The sequence below is a fragment of the Ambystoma mexicanum genome, chromosome 9, assembly GCF_040938575.1.
Source record: "Ambystoma mexicanum isolate Mex_15411 chromosome 9, UKY_AmexF1_1, whole genome shotgun sequence".
Taxonomy (NCBI): Eukaryota; Metazoa; Chordata; class Amphibia; order Caudata; family Ambystomatidae; genus Ambystoma; species Ambystoma mexicanum.
This window is the reverse complement of record NC_090931.1, coordinates 907,207,107-907,226,348: the sequence shown is the minus strand read 5'-3', so window position 1 is coordinate 907,226,348 and position 19,242 is coordinate 907,207,107. Positions and strand designations below refer to the sequence as shown.

The 19,242-nt window shown below is 47.2% G+C and overlaps 1 protein-coding gene across 2 annotated transcripts in view; it reads right to left on the bottom strand.

Moving 5' to 3' along the window:
- LSS (lanosterol synthase) overlaps positions 1-19,242 on the bottom strand; it is a 315,876-nt gene that overhangs the window by 224,210 nt on the left and 72,424 nt on the right. Inside the window, exons 3-4 of one of the 2 annotated variants that reach the window (XM_069616042.1) lie at positions 6,588-6,726; positions 5,827-5,935 (exon numbers count right to left, since the gene is read on the bottom strand). The exons of the other annotated variant lie outside the window; for it this stretch is intronic. Of the exons in view, the coding sequence (XP_069472143.1) occupies positions 5,827-5,935; positions 6,588-6,726 (248 nt within the window). The remainder of the gene's footprint in view (positions 1-5,826; positions 5,936-6,587; positions 6,727-19,242) is intronic. 2 annotated transcript variants of the gene reach the window in all.

Sequence of the window (19,242 nt, the reverse complement as noted above, 5' to 3'; positions counted from 1 at the left end):
ATTTCTGCAAATGCAATGAACAAAAATGAAACAGATTTCAAAATGTAATGATGGAAAATAGCAGCATTAGAAACCAAGAGGGATGCCCCACACACATGCCCATATTCCAAAATAAATTCAGTGAAGAGAGTTTACACACCAAACAATGTAATATAATTAATGTGATGACAAATGCAATACACATACAAACTAAACCACATACAAAACATACCAAAATGATAGACAAAAAGGAAAAAAATAATATAACCTAATGTGCATTAGTATTTAATCACATTTTCTGTGCTCAAATTCAGCAGAGATAGACAAGGAACTATTATCCATTTACGAGGGTTGTTATTACATCATGTGGTTTCTATACTTCCACTGATTCAGTCGTTCAATTGGATATCCCCACTTTAAACCAGACATCCTCCGCTGTGCAAAGTGAGTAAACGCTGCCTGGCATGCTCACATGTCAGGCAGTGTTTACTTTACATTGTGAGCGCTGCTTAAATATGCACGCATGGTAAGCAGTGTTCCCAAATGAAATTAAATCCGACCCAACATGCTCACATGTCAGACAGTGTGTACAATTTATCCCTATGGGGTACACCTGCTTTATGCTGGTGCATAAAGCTGGCAGACCCCAAAGAGATCTCCAGCATTTGAGCCGGCATGAAAATGCATGCTAGCTCAAATGTTCGAGCATTTGTATGGCGGAGAGGAAGGAAGGCAGCGGACATGCAAGTTGGGTTCCGCCCCTCCTCTTCACCATACAAATGATTTAACATTAGCCATGGCATGAAAGAAAGGCGCTAAAGCCTTACTCAAGGCTTTTAAGCCTTCCATTTAAGTTACAGCTCATTAAAACATGAGCTCCAGAGTCTAAGACTCTGGAAACCCTGTGGTCCTCATCCTACTCCATCTTTCTGCCACCTTTCGCAGCAGTGAGTGGTGGTGACGGCGACATTACCACCACACAAACGCATTACTGCATGCAGGATGACATGTCCCCATGGAACCCTACTGTACTCCAAAATGAGGAATAACTGAAGGGTCTGCATGACACAAAAATGCAGCCCCAACAAGTTACTACATGCTTCACTGTAACAATAATTCTATTTGGCCGTATTACCACCAAATTTGTTATGAGGCCTTTCATGCTGGCCAGTTTATGACCCTGTGAAGGATGAAAGTAGGCTTCCATCAGTGGGGGTTTGTCACAGATTAGACATGGCGGACATTAAATTAGTAAATAGACAGGATTCTTTCAGCATGAAAATGTGCATTACACGCAAAGTAAATACCTTCCTGATAATCATCATTAAAGCACAGCAAATGTACATGAATGGTCCAATACAAGCAGAGGTGAACTAATTTACAGAACATAACTTTCTGCTTGTGTCGCTCCAACAAGTACATTCATAAAACGGTGCAGACCACTTATTGAAGCCGAAAATATCAAGTGTTCTCACTATTTCACATTGTTCTATGTAGGTTGACTCTAATAACATGCAATGGCACATTAAATAACGGTTGATTTAAGTATCTGAGCAGTGCTTCAAGTGAGAAGAAAAAGGTGTTTGTCCAGGAGCCTTCAAGTGATTCAGGTGACTTCAACAGATCAAGCTTCTAGAAGTTTCCACTACCATCTTCCATCAACTACCAAATAACTATGGCATGATTCCTGGTGGCGCTTTGGACATAAGCCTTCTCCAACAAAATATCCCTCTCCATAATGGATTACTCTTATGGATTTGGAAACCTCCATATGCCCCATTTTGCACACTGGCTAAGGACTGCAGAGTTCTTCACTCCTTTTGAGTCATCTACGTACCTACTATAAGGGGTCAGACATGGAAGATAGACACATAGGTTGAGTTTTCTCACAAATCGCCATTTAATGAAATTATAAAAGTTGAGACAAACGCCTATCTTTCCCTAACCTAACAAGTTGTTCCCTACCTATCAAACCAGGTCTAATGCAAAATGACCTAATGTCCAAAAGTATCTGTACCCACACTAATACATAGAACAAAGTAATACAGGAATGATATGGCGGTTTCAACTTCACATAACATCAATTCAAACAAAGAAGACAAGAAATCCTTGTGACAAGGGTTGGTTGGATTCCCTACCCCTGGATCAATTTGGGATGTTTCAAAGTTCTATTGTAGCAAAGTTATTTTCACTAGCCAAGTTCCAGTCCAAGTAAAATACACAGTTTCTTTTCATCGAATATGTCCTTCACTTGGCAAAGTTGCAAACAGATTTCTCACTCTTAAGACTGTCAATGTTTTCACAACCTCCTGCTTGGTGAACCAAAAAGTGTCTCTCTTCATAGAGCAAGTTGAAAAGTGAATGTAAAAGGTTATTTTCTCAAAAGACCAATCACTTTCTATCACATTGTATTTCTTCTTCATAAGCAACACCTTAATCAGGATGTATACTTCAATCGGGATGGTTATACAACAGTTCACCAAAACACAATAAGGGAATTGCCACTTCTTTCCAACACAACCTTCTACCACAGTCACAGTTCTTCACATCACCTTCTTCGTGATCCACTCACCTGCCAGGATTAACCACTATTTGTCCCTTTCCTGGTGTATTCGCTGCTCTGTGCTGAGGCGTGTTCCAAACTGTCCAGACTTAACTCCTCAATGGGGAAAGTTGAACCAACAACAACTTCTTCTTTTGACTTTCAACACAATTGGACAACTTCTTTCACAAACACGCTGTACAAAAGGAAAATGATTCTCACATGGATCTGTTTGCCGTAGGCAATGCAGGTTATAGGGTTCCATGTAATAATGTCGCCACAAAAATATTGCCATACATAAATATCGCCGAAAAATGGTCGTTTTTTGTGGCGACATTATTGCATGGAACATGCGGGGGGACACCCCCGCAACCCGAAATTAATTTTTTGAAAAATGTTTTTTGTAATAATTTTTTTTTGCCCCTATCGTCACATATATGGTCACCCAAATAATATTGCCACAACATATTCGGGGCGATATTATTTACGGCGACCATATATGTGGCAATATTAATACCTGATACCGGTTATAGTTCTCTCCCCCTTCATCCTTTCTACAAGGAGGGATTTTCTCCTGCCATCACAGATTTCTTTCTGCAAAACCTATTGGCTGTTGGCAATGTAGTTTACAACTTTCTTCCACAGGGTATCTGGGACTGCTACATTCAAATTGCTCTGATGTTTCTTTCAGCTTTCTTTGGCTTTGCCGATGCAGGTAATGATGCCCCTTTGTTGTAAAATTGTATTCACTTTGTTATTTAATTATTGCCCCCCTTTTGGCTTTGGCAATGCAGGTTCCAATATTCCTCTATTTGGCATCTCCCTTTTGGGAAATTACATTCACTTTGCTCACTTATTGGCCCCTTTTGGCTTTGGCAATGCAGGTTCCAATATTCCTCTATTTGGCATCTCCCTTTTGGGAAATTACATTCACTTTGCTCACTTATTGGCCCCTTTTGGCTTTGGCAATGCGGGTTACAATATTCTTCTGTTCGATATCTCGTATTGGCAGAGTTGCAACCAATTTGCTTTCGTTTAAAGGTTCGGTATTCAAAAGGGCCACTTGTGCACAGCAGTGTACTTTGGAGTGCCCCAGGGTTACCTCTATAAGCCAACTCAACGGTATGTCCTGGCGTCTCCGTTTGACTCGCTGCTTCTTCATACGTCAGTGCCTCCCCGACATTTGTCAAGTCCAGTCAGCCTTCTTCTGCTTGCGCTGTTAGTGAAGCACCCGCGCTCCCCACAGGCTCCGGTGACAGTCTCGCATAGGAGCAAGTTGCAGGACACAGAGAGCTTCTCACTCCTTTGAGACAGCTACCCTAAACACTGCTTTCTGCTGTGCGTCTTCTGCATCTGGTTGGAAACCCAACCTCCGCCAAGTTTCTCTGCACCACTTCCCGCTACTGGCAATGCAGCGGCTCCAACCAAGACTTCCTCCTGCTGCTGCATCTCTCTTTTTGGCGGCACATGAAGGGCTTTTATATATTTAAAGGTCCCGCTCAGGTGTTAGTTGTTATAAACACTAGACCGCCTATTAGAGTTTTGTAACAGTGCATCACTCGTCCTCGTCTGAGTACTAAGAGCATTATGGGACTTGAAGTCCATAATGTTCTTAGTTATTTTAAAATGATTGAATCCACTTTTTTTTGTAATTTATAGTTAGTACTTTTAAGGGAGGATTTTAAGGAAGGTAATGTTTTTTTCTGTGATTTATTATAATTACTAAACGTATTTGTATTACCTCCCTGTCCTTTATAGTTGTTTCCATGGTTCCAAAAAGGGAATTTCTACTTGGTACCTTGGGTAAGTCCCAGAGGGTAGGCTCTACAGTGGCAATATGCCATCAAATATTCAGGCATCGGGACTCCCCCACCCCCATCATCAGAAGAGGATAAACGCTGCGTCTCTCCTGACAGAATCACCACATTCCCTTGAAAGCTTTCTCCACCCATGTAATCCTGCCCCCTGATATAACCCCCAAGTTTAGAATCAGGTAGTGTCTGCCTTTCCCTGGCCACATAGAGGAGACTTTAGGCTGGGATTCTGTGATAACTGCGGAGGATATGATATATGATATGACATGGCATTCATAACACGCCTATACAGAAGTGTTTCAAGGCGAGACGAGGCAAGGGAGGGGAAACAGAGGGAGGACAGAGACAGCGATCCTACTAGGCCAGGTGACATTGAGATCGCGCAAGTGCAGGAGAGGAGGGGGGAAGCAGGGGGAAAGGGGAAGGGACAGTGCAGTACATAGGATAACAGTAAGATAAATAAGGATAATAAATAAAAGTGCGGCCAGCTGGTGGCAAGTGCAAGGGTAAGTGCAGACATCAGTTGTCAAGTGCTAGTAGGGGATGTAGGTATACAGAACAGTCCCTGACTAGTTCAAGGGTTGCCAGGGGGGCATTGCAGGTGTGCAACTGGCGGGGAGGGGACCTGGGCTCGAGATCAGAAGGTAGCCAGGTAACAAGTGCAGTTTCAGATTCAGCCAGGAGATCAGCAGGAGAAAGGAGGAGAGAAAGCAGAAGCAAAGAGGAAGGTCTTCAGGTGCTTCCAGAACCAGAGATGGTTCTCCTCAAGTTTCAGAGAGGCAGGGACGCTGTTCCAGAGGGAGGCCCCAGAAGAAGAAAGAGATCTACCACCAACTCGCTATTTGGAGAAGCGACTGACCCTGAGGGAATTGGAGGTGGGTTTGAGAGGGAAGATATTTGGGAAGAGTGAGTTGAAATTATTGAGGTCCCATGCCCCAGGAGGCCTTGTGGACAATGCAGAGGGTTTTGAACTTAATCCTCGCAGCCACTGGGAGCCAGTGCAGAGATTTCAGTTCTGGAGAGGTACGATCCCTGGGCTTGAGGCCAAGGACAAGTCTCCCAGTCCTGTTTTGCATGAGTTGCAAAGGGCGGAGAGCAGAGGCAGGCAGATTTAGAAAGAGGCTGTTGCAGTAGTCCAGCCTAGAGAGAACCAGAGCTCTGGAGACAGTGAGTTTCTAGGGGAAGGAGAGGAAAGGGAGAATACCTCTGAGGAGGTGAATTTGATAGTCTGACTTCTGAGAGACGTCGGAGATGTGAGGAGAGAAGGAAAATGTGGAGTCGAAGATGACCCCAAGGTTTGTTATCTCACAGGTGGGAGCAGGAAGAGGGCCAAGGGAGGCCGTCCAGAGTGTAACAGGAGTCATCAAACTACCTATCCCAAACACTCAGAGATGGATACAAAGAATCATGATGCACTTCCCACAAAAAGGTCAAATAAAACCTAAATAAATACAGGAGAGAAAACACCTGTGTGCAAGGTAGAGTACTCACAGGCCCCAACCGCCATCAGACAGCTGCACAGAACGCAGGTAGCGGGCCATCTCTTGCTTGTAAGCCTCTGGCAGTGGGATCTTTGCCACATGGCACGTAATCAGTAGACCTGAGCAGACGGATACAGCAGATAGTAGTCAACCCATGGTCATCAAACGACTACTCTAGAATTGTACAGCATTTCATAACACGATTCATGTGAAAAAGTAAACGCCCTAAAACAATTTGCACCCAGGTGTTACAAGTCACGGATTGCGCATTTTTCAATTTCTATTAAGGATAGATCATCTCCACCGTCGGGTGTATAGGAAGAAAACACTATCTTTCTACTGGGAACAGAGCAAATTCTCCCCAGTAGGAAGAGAATAATTGCATTCAATGGGATGTGGAAAAGCATCCAATCATCACATGAGGGAATGTAACATCTCAATGCCATAAGGAAGGTGAAAACAAACATATATCAAGGAAACAGAATAGAAGCCGCTGAGTTCCAAAATTTGGAAAAAATAGAATGGGGGTGTTTCAACTTCATCTAGAGAAAAGAGAACAGTTTTCTATCACTTATCACAGCATAATTTGTTACTGGGTGGTAGGAGTGTTGAATGTTTCCTTTGCCCCAAGCGATATGGAAAATACCTTACTGGTTGACCAAGTTTTCGAAAATGTATGATACTCAAAGGAAGTGTGAAAGTCCTTACCTAGTCTATCTATGTGAGGTCACAACAGGAGCCCTCCCTGTACCCAAGGCATCTTCAAAGTACCTGGTAATAGAAAGAGCGGCCCCCCATAGTCACCGGACCAGTGCCCATCTTCTGCCTGCAGAGCTGAGTAGAACTGCAAGCCATTCCAAGTGGTATCCCGAGCTGATTGGGCCTTTGGCAAGTCCTTGAAGAATTTACCCTGTAAACATAAAATAGTAGCAAAGTGTAAGCTGAGTTTCAACCACTACAAAAACACCACTCCTGCGATAGCGCACACATGGGATATATATTCTACTACAATCATTGTAGCCAACAGAGACCGATGCAAGCCAGTTATTCTATGCAGGAAGTCATGAGGGAATACATTTCAGTGCATGGATACTGGATCCAAATGCTGAATTACTGCAAGAGCAGGATTCTGAATGAGAAGATGTGCAAAACCTTCAGAGGGAAATATTGTCAGATGTCCAGTCACTGATTATTATCTGTGAATAGAAGAGGTAGGAGTGATAGCCCAGGGAGTAGGATCACCTAAGACATAAAAGCATTATCACTTAGATTAGTAACAGTTCGGACCCCAAGAATATTATCTCAATTTTGGACTAGATCAGACACAAGACCATTGTCTCCAAAAGCGGGTTTAGCAAAGATACATGAATATTACTGAAATAAACTGCAATGTATCCTGTCACATTAAGTAATATGCAAAACATTGTGTTTGGTGAACATTCTCTATTTTCCATTTCACTTAACTTTCAAAAGGGATACTGTGCCATACTGAAAAGCCTTGACCGTATTTAACAATTCATTATAAAACATGTCATTAAAAACATTGAAGTCAAAGCGTTATACATATTCAAGCAGGTTATACTTGTCAAAAACAATTCACTGCATTGATGAAATATAAAACAAAAAAGGCTTCAACTGGGAGTCAGAAGAAAAGGGCAAGAAAGTTAGCTAAAATGACAGCTATGCCTATAAAAGCGTAGGCAGGCTAAAGGAGCTTTGTGGTTAAACAATCCCAGAGACATAAGTTGTACATTCAATGTTTCAACCTTGTACTTCAGTACTTATTAGTTTCCCAAAGAACAGATTTTACTATTTGAAGAAACATGTTTTCAAGAAGCAAAATCCAGACAGGCTGACTATAATCGGTTACAATATTGCATTACAGATATGTAAGCAAAGACCTGGCCTGCCACAACATAAAGGGCGTAAAATGAAATGTTCAACATGAGGGACTTTGAGTACATAGAAGTCCATCCACAATTATGTTCGTCAGGTAGATCGGAGTGGTCGACGAGTGGAGCAGTCCTGCAGTCACTCTACTCTATGCTGCTTTGAGCAGAGTCTTTCTACTCTGTTACCCTGCTGGCTGACTGGGAGGAGCTGGTGTTAAAAGCCCAGTCTGGCCGCAGAGGGGCCGCGGAGTGGTCGACGAGTGGAGCAGTCCTGTAGTCACTCTACTCTATGCTGCTTTGAGCAGAGTCTTTCTACTCTGTTACCCTGCTGCCTGACTGGGAGGAGCTGGTGTTAAAAGCCCAGTCTGGCCGCAGAGGGGCCGCGGAGTGGTCGACGAGTGGAGCAGGCCTGCAGTCATGACAGGCAAGACGGCAACGGAGACGGAGGAGAACGAGGAGCGTCGCCTCAGAAGCATCAGGTGCAGACGTGACGGGGCGCTGTCACAAAATAAGGAGAACGAGGACCCGGCTGGTCGGGATGACTTTCAAGAGTCCAGAGGTAAAAAGAAGCTGGGTACAGGCTCTGGGCCATCTCCGTTTACACTAAGACCTAGACAACTGCGTATACCTGTTCTGAAGCCCCCTTTAAAGCTACCTCTAAACATCTCCAACATCTCTAACACCACGAACAACACTAACATTATCAATAACTCTACTGAATTGTTGCACTCTCCAAACAAATTAAGCACTATCCCTGTTAGTGCACCCCCTATCCTTTTCAACATTCGGGACTCTGAACCCTTGGCTCAGCCTGCATGTCACACCGCTCCCCGCACAAGCTACTACTCTTCCTACGAAAACACGCCCCTCCACGTCCACAGCCTCTTCCCAACCAGCACCCAATCACACACGTCCCGACAGGGGTACCTTATTGCCTTATCAGGTGTCACGCTATAGGGCACGGCGTGGCATGCTCGGCAGGGCTGGAGTTTATCGTCCTTCATGTTTGTGGCAAGCGAACTGGAAGCTTCTTCATCACAGAAACGCACGGAGGACTGCGCGACCCAGCGCGGCTCGGAGCACGTGACTTGTTGCCTAGCAATACTGCAACGCTTGGGTACATGTGTCACGTGACAGTGGTCACGTGTTTCCTTTCCATGGATAAAAGGAGTCCGGTTACGGAAAGCGTTGCTTCACAGCTGTTCTCTCTGGATCACGTGTCGCTTGCGCTTCGTTTCAGGACTCCTTACTTCATCTGACCACGGCTTTTGTTCAACGGACCGCTCAATACCTAACCCTTGTCTGCTTTGGAATCTTGGATTATTTGTTGACGAACTACTTTGCCCAACGGATTGCTTGTGTCTTGGCCCTTTACTTGCCTTGGAATTTGGATCCACTGGTGCCAACCTACGCTCTGCCCTACGGACTGCCTTGTGTTTAGCCCCTCGGACTGCTCTGGTACACTCTACGGATCATGTGTTACATCAGGACTCCGGTCCTGTCTTAGGTGGTCACCTGCCCGGACCTGCTGCCACATCTGCCCGGACCCACTGCCACTCTCTAACCACTGGCTAACGCCTACGTCCGACTCCCTGTGACAACGCTCCAGTACTCACAGGTATTTAGTGCCTTGGATGTTTTCACTAAGATTACTACACTCTGTACTATTACATAACCATATACCTTCCTTTGCAGCGCTCCAGGGGTTTTTCCGGTTGTTCCCGAGTCCTGGCTCTACGGACTACCACCTTTGGCCCTAAACATCACTCTGGCGGTATTACCGTGATTGTCAGTCTGATACTTGGGAACAGAGGGATAGCCCATACTCTGCACGACCAACAACTGCGTAACAGACTGTGAAGCCTTTTGGTCATCCAGAGTATGAATCCCTCCACCGGGGACCCAGTGACCGCTTTGATGCAAGCAGTAGCGGCCCTCAGGACCGACATGGCCGCCGCCACAACCGCCATACATGACCGTCTTGACGCCTTACAGAGCACATGTTACCCATTACCCCCAGACACCGAATTCGGGGACTCCGGCCCCCCGGATCAGCCAGCACCTGTTCCGGCCTCTGCACCCACTCCTGTGTTGCTTCCGACACCCGTTCCTCTTGCTGCCCCAGAACGCTACCAGGGGGACCCTCGGAAATACCGTACCTTCATTAATCAATGTAAACTCCACTTCTTGTGCAGACCCTTGGCTTTCCCCGATTCAGTCACAAAGGCCGCATTTCTTCTGTCACATTTATCTGGGGTGGCGGCCACCTGGGCAAATCCAATGTTGGAAAACGATCATCCCGCTTTGTATGATTTCGACCTTCTCATAACGGAAATGGCCAAAGTCTTTGATACACGCCATAAGGCTCAATCAAGGGATCTGGAACTCCTGGACCTAACACAGAGTAAACTATCGTTGATAGAATACATCGCTCGGTATAACCAACTCGCCGCCGAGACTTCATGGCCGGAGGATAAAAAGGCGATTGTGTTCTACCGTGGCTTATGTAACACTATGAAGGATGCGCTTTCAGTGGTTCCTGCCCTTCCCTCGGTGTTTTCGGATCTGGTGGATCTCGCTTTACAGATAGATGCAAGGAGATCCGAGAGAAGGACAGAAACAATGTTCACTAGCCAGTCCGGCCAGGCCTCTTCTACCACCCCTTCCGAACCCATGCAAATAGGTGGTATCCGAAGCCCGATAACACCGTCCGAGCGTGAACGCCGGAGGGCGGATAACGCCTGCTTTTATTGCGGGTTAAACGGGCACTATGTAAGGGAATGCCCCCGATGCCCTAAGAACAAAACCCCGGGTTTTCAGAGGGCTCGCCCATGATACAGGAGGCACCGGCGAGCCTGTCTTCAAACCCCTCTGAACCCGCCTTTGGCCCTGTCAGACCAGTGGTAGTCCAGGCCCTTATGAAACCCACTAGGGAGGTCGCACATGTGGTTAATATTGTAATTGACTCTGGGGCCACAGGTTGTTTTATCGATATAGCCTTGGCCCATCGTCTCAACCTACCCCTGGTCCGAAAAGAGCACTCGGAACCCGTACATGCTGTTGACGGCAAGTCCTTGTCTTCCGGCCCCATTCAGTTCCAGACTGCGCCCTTGGAAGTATTGATTCAGAGCACCCACAGGGAAATCATGTCATTCGACCTTATCACTACACCACAATTCGGTGTTATAATGGGAATACCCTGGTTACGGCAACACAACCCGTTGATTAATTGGGGGACAGGACAAGTCACGTTTGAATCAGAAGTGTGTAAACAGCCGGCAGGTACGATGGCACTTGTTTTTTGCTGCCTTCGATTTTGTTGTAAAACACAGACCAGGCCTCATCCATGGCAAGGCTGATGCTTTGTCCCGATCTCCCAGTGGTGAATCCTTGGTTTCATTTCCAGACACACTATTAGGGAAAAGCCATGTTGTTTGCATGTGTACGCCCTCGCCACCCATGCTCACTGCCATCAGACAATGGGTTTCTCAACATCCTCATACACTCACTGAATGGGACATTACACTCCAGGACGGGCTACCTTTCATTCAGGGCAAACTATTCCTTCCTACATGCGATGCACGCAACCAGGCGCTTGCATGGTCACATGATGCGGCCATAAATGGCCATCCCGGGCAACAACGCACCCTTGAATTGTTACAACGCTGGTGCCCATCCATGAGAAAGGACATAGAAAACTATGTAAACACATGTTCTATATGTGCACAATGCAAAACACGCAGAGGACGGCCATTGGGGTTGCTCCTGCCATTACCCATACCTCCCAGGCCTTGGCACACCATCTCTATGGACCTAATCACTGATCTACCTCGCAGACAGGGTTACGATACCATATGGGTTATCGTCGATTCATACACCAAAATGGCCCGTTTCGTTCCCTGCACAGGCATACCATCGGCCCCAACACTGGCTCGCCTGTTCTTCAAGACGGTTTTCTGTCTTTTCGGTCTACCACATGTCATTATATCGGACCGGGGATCCCAGTTCACGTCCTGCTTCTGGCGTGCTCTTACCGGACTCCTGGGGATCGATGCTCGCTTCTCTTCGGCATATCACCCTGAAAGCGATGGGCAGACGGAGAGGGGTAACCAAGCCCTAGAACAGTACCTGCGCTGTCTGTCCCTTCAGTACCAGGACTCCTGGTTCAAGCTGCTCTACCTTGCTGAGTTCGCATACAATATTTCCCGTCATTCGGCCACTGGGTTCTCTCCCTTCTATTCTCTGTATGGACAACATCCTCGCGCCCTACCGCTCCCTGATTTCTCCTCTGTCACTCCTGCTGCTAACGCCTGCGTGCGTGATCTAGCCGGTGTTCATGCACAAACTTTGGTCCACCTCCGCGAGGCTCAGTCGGTGATGAAGTTTAAGGCAGACCGTAAGCGGGCCGAGGCGCCGGTGTATCATGTGGGCGATCGGGTGTGGTTGTCGACCAGACACTTGCGAATCCCTGGTTGTCGCAAGCTGTTGCCCCGCTTTGTGGGCCCCTATCGTATCATCGGAATCCTAAATCCCGTGGCCCTGCTTCTGTCTGTTCCGCGTGCTTGGCGGATCCACCCGGTTTTCCATGTCTCCCTCCTTAAGCCATACCTTGCTTCCACTCGCGTCCTTGTTCCTCCCGCCCCTGTCTCTGTGTCTTCCCAGGACGTTTTTGAGGTCAGTGCCATCCTCGGGTCACGCTTCCATAGGGGCCGCCTCCAGTACCTGGTGGACTGGCTGGGTTATGGTCCCCAGGACCGATCCTGGGTTCCCTCCCATGACGTCCAGGCCCCTCTTCTGGTGTCGCAGTTTCATAGGGACAACCCGGCTAGCCCACGGGGTTGTGGGCCCTTGCGGGGGGATTCTGTCACACCACTCCCCGCACAAGCTACTACTCTTCCTACGAAGACACGCCCCTCCACGTCCACAGCCTCTTCCCAACCAGCACCCAATCACACACGTCCCGACAGGGGTACCTTATTGCCTTATCAGGTGTCACGCTATAGGGCACGGCGTGGCATGCTCGGCAGGGCTGGAGTTTATCATCCTTCATGTTTGTGGCAAGCGAACAGGAAGCTTCTTCATCACAGAAACGCACGGAGGACTGCGTGACCCCGCGCGGCTCGGAGCACGTGACTCGTTGCCTAGCAATACTGCAACGCTTGGGTACATGTGTCACGTGACAGTGGTCACGTGTTTCCTTTCCATGGATAAAAGGAGTCCGGTTACGGAAAACGTTGCTTCACAGCTGTTCTCTCTGGATCACGTGTCGCTTGCGCTTCGTTTCAGGACTCCTTACTTCATCTGACCACGGCTTTTGTTCAACGGACCGCTCAATACCTAACCCTTGTCTGCTTTGGAATCTTGGATTATTTGTTGACGAACTACTTTGCCCAACGGATTGCTTGTGTCTTGGCCCTTTACTTGCCTTGGAATTTGGATCCACTGGTGCCGACCTACGCTCTGCCCTACGGACTGCCTTGTGTTTAGCCCATCGGACTGCTCTGGTACACTCTACGGATCATGTGTTACATCGGGACTCTGGTCCTGTCTTAGGTGGTCACTTGCCCGGACCTGCTGCCACATCTACCCGGACCCACTGCCACTCTCTAACCACTGGCTAACGCCTACGTCCGACTCCCTGGGACAACGCTCCAGTACTCACAGGTATTTAGTGCCTTGGATGTTTTCACTAAGATTACTACACTCTGTACTATTACATAACCTTATACCTTCCTTTGCAGCGCTCCAGGGGTTTTTCCGGTTGTTCCCGAGTCCTGGCTCTACGGACTACCACCTTTGGCCCTAAACATCACTCTGGCGGTATGACCGTGATTGTCAGTCTGATACTTGGGAACAGAGGGATAGCCCATACTCTGCACGACCAACAACTGCGAAGAAGTCTACCAAAGGAATTAGCGACGGTGCCAGCAATATAGACTCCATTGATATTGCGGTGCCCTCTGACGTAGATACATTGACTACCCTCAAAACTGGAACCATCGTCCCTACCACCAACCTAAACACCACGTCCAAGCAATCAAATAACATTAAAGAGAACGACAACAACCCCCCAACCAACCCCCCACCGGCCCTACTCACCGCTCCGCCTCCTGACCCGGGAGACATGGGAGGCATTCTGAGGCCTCTGTCTGCCGCAGAAGCGGAGTCTTCGAGCGGGTCTGTGCCGGCTGCGGCGACTCCCACCCTCCTCGGGGGGGTGGTGGTTGCAGCGGTCGTCCACGAGCCCGAGGAGAGAGGGGGCCGTGGAGAATTGGGCGAGGGACGTGGAGGGGAAGCGGGTTCGGCGCTGTGGCTGGAGCCCCGGCGGGGAGAGGACACGGCACTCTGTGATCATGGCGCTGCCGCTGCGGCGGGCGTGGTGTTTGTGGGGGACGCCGTTGGCAACGGTGCGGGTTGCGGAGCGCTGGAGAAGGAGGGGGCTCCCTGCTCGGCTTGGCCGATAGAGCAGTCGATGTCCCCAGTAAAGGAGGGGGAGAAAAGTCAAGCCACGACAGAGAACGGGGCTGAGTTCGCTGGCCAACACACACAGCAGGAGTTGTCACTGACACCTGCTGGCGGCCCGCATGTACTGCGGAGGCCAGGCCAGTTAAAAGAAAGGAACGTGCATTAACAGCACTAAAACAAAATAATCTGAACAGGGGGAAATCCTCCACCAAACCCTATTACAGAGGATCAAGTAAAAAAAAGTAAGTCACTCAAAGTACCGCCCCAAAATCAGGTGACAAACTTCTTTAAAAAAAAAAGGGTGTAAGCCCCCCCACACCACAAAAAGAAATATCGGAGGGAGAGCTTTTGGAGGGGTGGGTGCGGTTGAAGAGTCTATTTTGAAAGAACAACCATCCAATAGTCAAGAGGAGAGGGGAGCTGTTAAACAGAGAACTGGGAACATATTGCCACAACTTGAAACGCCAGTAAGGTGGCACTTTGGGAAACCTCCCCTGGCCTCTCCTATTCCGCACCTTCCTGCACTGACGGCAGGTGTGCCGCCCCTGGGGCCTAACCAGACCATTAACAACTTAAAGAGTACCCACGAGTCTTTGGAGGTGACGGAGGAATTGAACGTGAGGTCTCAAAGTGGGCACCCGCAAGAGGAAACCTCTGGCCAGATCCACCTTGGCCCCCAGAAGGATTTGGGAAGTCCCCCGGGCGCGTAGTGTGGCCTCGAACATACCCGAAAAAAGCCTGGCAAAGAAACCGCCCAGAGGTGCCACGGGAAAACCAACACCGGCCCCCGAGGCGTGCCTTACCCCAGGTAGAGTGAGGACCGACAGAATCTCATTACATGGGAGTGTAAAGGAAACACCGCATAAGAAAATAGACCTAATGGGTATAATGTCCACCGCGACGATCGCTCTAACTCCTTTTAACAAACTATACGAAGCACTGAATGATTCTGTGAAAGATCAAGCTGCAATTACGGCCTTAATACACACCAAGTTACTATACTTGGAAAAATACATATTGGCTAAGGAAGTGAGACAAGAAAACACCAGAGACCAAGGATCATCGTGCTCTCTAGACCTGGAGAGGAATACACAAGGAACACAGACCAGTGCCAATTGTTGGAATAAAAATAACGACTTGGCACTGAACATGGGGGAAAAAAACACTAGTGCACAAATGAGTATGAACGACCAAACTAAACTAGCGATCTGCCGCCGGGTGGAAAGAAAGCGACGCCCATGTCAGAAAATGGATGCATTAATTTAGACTGCTCAGGAATAACCCCGATCGAAGCGGAAAAGGGGTCGGGGGGCAAAATCAAAACTAAATGTACAAACACAAAACAGAAAGAACTTGGAAAATTCTTTAACAAGAAAGTGAAACCAGTGGAAAAATTAAATTTAAAAAAGGTACTAGTGCCTGAAAAAATAGAAGCCAAAAAGGTAGTACTAAAGATAACGACTCCTCCAAAGTTGCCAAGAAGAACAGCAACAGCGAGACGACGAATGGGAACGAGTGAAACCACCAACGCAAAACCATCAGGAAAGGGTGAATCAAGAAAAAGAAAATTCTCGGAGGAAGAGAAAGTCGAGGAAGAGTTTAACTCCATAGAAGCCTTATTAAATCTAAGTACATATACAGTGGAAGATTCAGAAACAGATATCCCATCCCCTAAGACTAGATCACATACTGAAAGTGTGGCTGAGAGTGTGTCTAGAGGTGACGTAACCCCAGCCCCCCACCCAGGGAGCCAAAGAGGAAGACAGCACAGTAAAGACCAATTCAGACATACGGAGGGGAAGAAAAGGAAGACCTCAAAACCCCTCATAGCCAACATCCGAAAGACACGAAGAGAGAGCAACTCTCCTTAAGACAAACGCAACGATGATCTAAGTACTGGAGACAAGAGGTCTTGGCAGAAAGAGTCCAAAACCAGGAGGTCTCTAGAGAATCTTTCAAGTAATAGTCAGCGAAATAAAGAGAGAGAGCGAAGCAAGGGCCGATCGCTGCACGAGAGCAGTAAGGTATGGAAAAGGAGTAGAATGAACAAACGCATCAAGACGGATTATGCCATCTTCAAACTGGAGAGAAGGAGTGAAAATCCAGGTGACTTCAGGTTGAGCAGGAACACAATGCTGTATATCTTTGAGCAAATCCCAAATTTACGACTCTTGACCTCTCAAGATTTAAAAATTGTCGAACCATGTGAGAAAGGACGGAACAATCAGGCCTACATACACATATCATCGTCATTAATAAGCAACATCTTGAAGGCTGAGAAAGAAAACCTCTGGTACTTGGGATACGAACTGAAGGAAATTCAGGCCATTCAAAATCAGAGGTACCATCGGATGCATAGCTCCTCAGTGACGAGATCCCTAACAAGAAGAACGAGAACACCGTTAGAACAAAATTACCACAACAAAGATAAAGGAAAGCGCCGGCCGAGTCATAAGTCTTACCCTATACAAGACAAGCAAAATACACATGGCCCAATAGGTCGACGGAAAGGAAGAGGAGGGAGGAGGGAGGAGTCACCACAACTAGGTCGTAAGAAATACTCCGATGGCAACCGAGCAATAAACCCGGAAAGATGGCCAAAAGGACCGGGAGAAAAAATAAGAATCACAATTGCTGGAAGCCCCATGAAATCTTCTCGAGCGGAGAGTGGTACCGAAGCCAGAAGCCCGGTTAGACAGCACAACAGGAGGTGGATATCAAATACACGACAATATGCAAACAAAATCTAGCAATTAGTGGACAGAAAACCCTCGCCGAGCCAACTGGTGAAGCAATCGCCCTTGATAGTGGGCTCATGGAACACATGAGGGTTTTCCCACTTGACGGTAAGTTCCGATGTTAATCTAGGAGCCTTTGATAGCTTGTGTCTGCAAGAAACGTGGCTGCTGGCGAAACCTTGCCTTGACGGATACACTTTGACCTTCACCCTGGCAGAGAAGGGAGCCACAGGAAGGCCAAGGGCTGATCTTGTGACTGCTGTAAGATCGGGATGTGGCTTAGTGCCCAGGGCAGACCTACATCTCTCCCCGCTTATCCAAGGCACCAGATTTGAGTGGCAACTGGATGGTGTCGGAACAGGGAAGGGAAATTCTCCACATAAACTGCTAGTTATCAATACATACTGGAATCCGGCAGAGACTACTACAGATCAATATCTAGAGGCTATCAACAACCTCCTGGAGAATGAAAGCGAAAGCCAACAACCGAGCCTCATTATTATAAATGGCAATCTAAACTGCACAATGAAGGTTGACGAGACCCCCACATGCACGAGATCTACAACTGATGGGGACAGAGCTAAACGATGGGGTAACCTGATGGATAAATGGGATCTGCATAATTTGCATTGGTTACGCTCTAAAGAGAACAAGAAGATCCCAACATGGCAAAGAAATCATCAAAAGGGAACTATTGATCATACTTTTGTATCGAAGGCTTTACTGAGCATGATAAAGTCTTTCAATGTGGTGAAAACGGACAAAAGCGATCACAACATCTTAAAAACGACCTGGCACCCTTACAGGCCGGCGCAAGAATTCATGCTACAAGGTTTGGAAGCTAACCCGAGTGGCAATCGCCTTAGGTTAACGGCAAAAGCCATTAGTGAAATAACGCCGGTTTATAAAACCATCAGCAACAAGCTTATTGATAAGCCAGTTGAAACCGCTAATGCCGATTAGGTGCCGTTATTGGAAATTTACTGCAGATCGAAGCAACAAGGGGGCCCTAAGCACTTAGTCGATAAACACAGTTACAATAAGGAACTGGTAAAGCTAAGAGCTGCCTTGAGAAAAATCCAGAGAATGGCAAAATCCAGTAACTCAATAAACTTGCAAGCGAAATATCACCTTGCGCAACGCAGGTATAAAAATTGGGTGAGACATCAGCGTGCAAGTCTCCTACAGCACGACGCAGAACAAATGCTGCGTATACTTTCAAAGAAAAGCAGCAAAGAATTCTGGTCTTTGATTCATATGAAAACAACAAGTACCCAGACCAGCCTCCAGAATAACGTCAGCGAAGAGAAATGGGTGGACTTCTTTGCGTCGCTATATAAAAAGGAGGATAGTCGGATATCGAACATCCGGAGGTGCCAAGTGCCAAACTGGGAAATACCCTGCGATCATGATACCATTACATCAAAAATTACGAAGCTAAAAAACTCTAGAGCGCCAGGACCGGACGGCATCTCCAACATAGATTTGAAGACCAACGTTGTAACTTGGGCTCCACTTATTAGCCAGATTTTCCAGAACTGTAACACTTCTAAATCTGTGCCTCCCTCTTGGAAGACTTCAAATGTGGTCCCAATCTTTAAAAAAGGAGCGAAAGAAGATCCGAGAAATTACCGTCCCATAGCGTTCTTGGACGTCATCAGGAAGTTATTTGGCTCTTGTGCTCTGGACGGCCTGAACAACTGGCTAAAGGAATCCAACTATAGAGATCAATTCCAGACGGGGTTTGTCAGAAACATCGGCACCTCAGCAAACATTCTGGTACTATGCTCCTTGAAAGAAAGGGTCCAACAAGGAGCGCCGAGAATATTCATGGCCTTCGTCGACCTAGTGCAGGCATTTGACCGTGTGAGCCGCGAGCGCCTGTGGGCCAAACTAATTGGCAAGAATTGCCCAGGGAAAATCTTATCCCCAATAAGAGCTCTCTATGAAGATACCACCATGAGAGTCCGGCTGAATTGGGCAGGGTCACTGTCAAAGGTTATTCATACTGCCCGAGGAGTAAAGCAGGGCGGTCCTTTAGCTCCAGCACTGTATAATGCCTATATAGCAGACCTGGAAGACGACTTTGCCAAAACTAGGTGCTTTCCACCATCATTAGGAGGAGAGAAAATACAGAGACTCCTCTATGTGGATGATATCATCCTATTAGATCAGACAACGGTGGGGCTCCAAAGGCAGTTGAACAGTCTTCTTGCATACCTGGGAAACAACCATTTAGAACTAAATAAAAGCAAAACCAAGATCATGGCCTTCGAAACTACAACTCGAACAGCAGGCAAAGAAAAATGGAGCTTGGAAAACGAAAAAGTT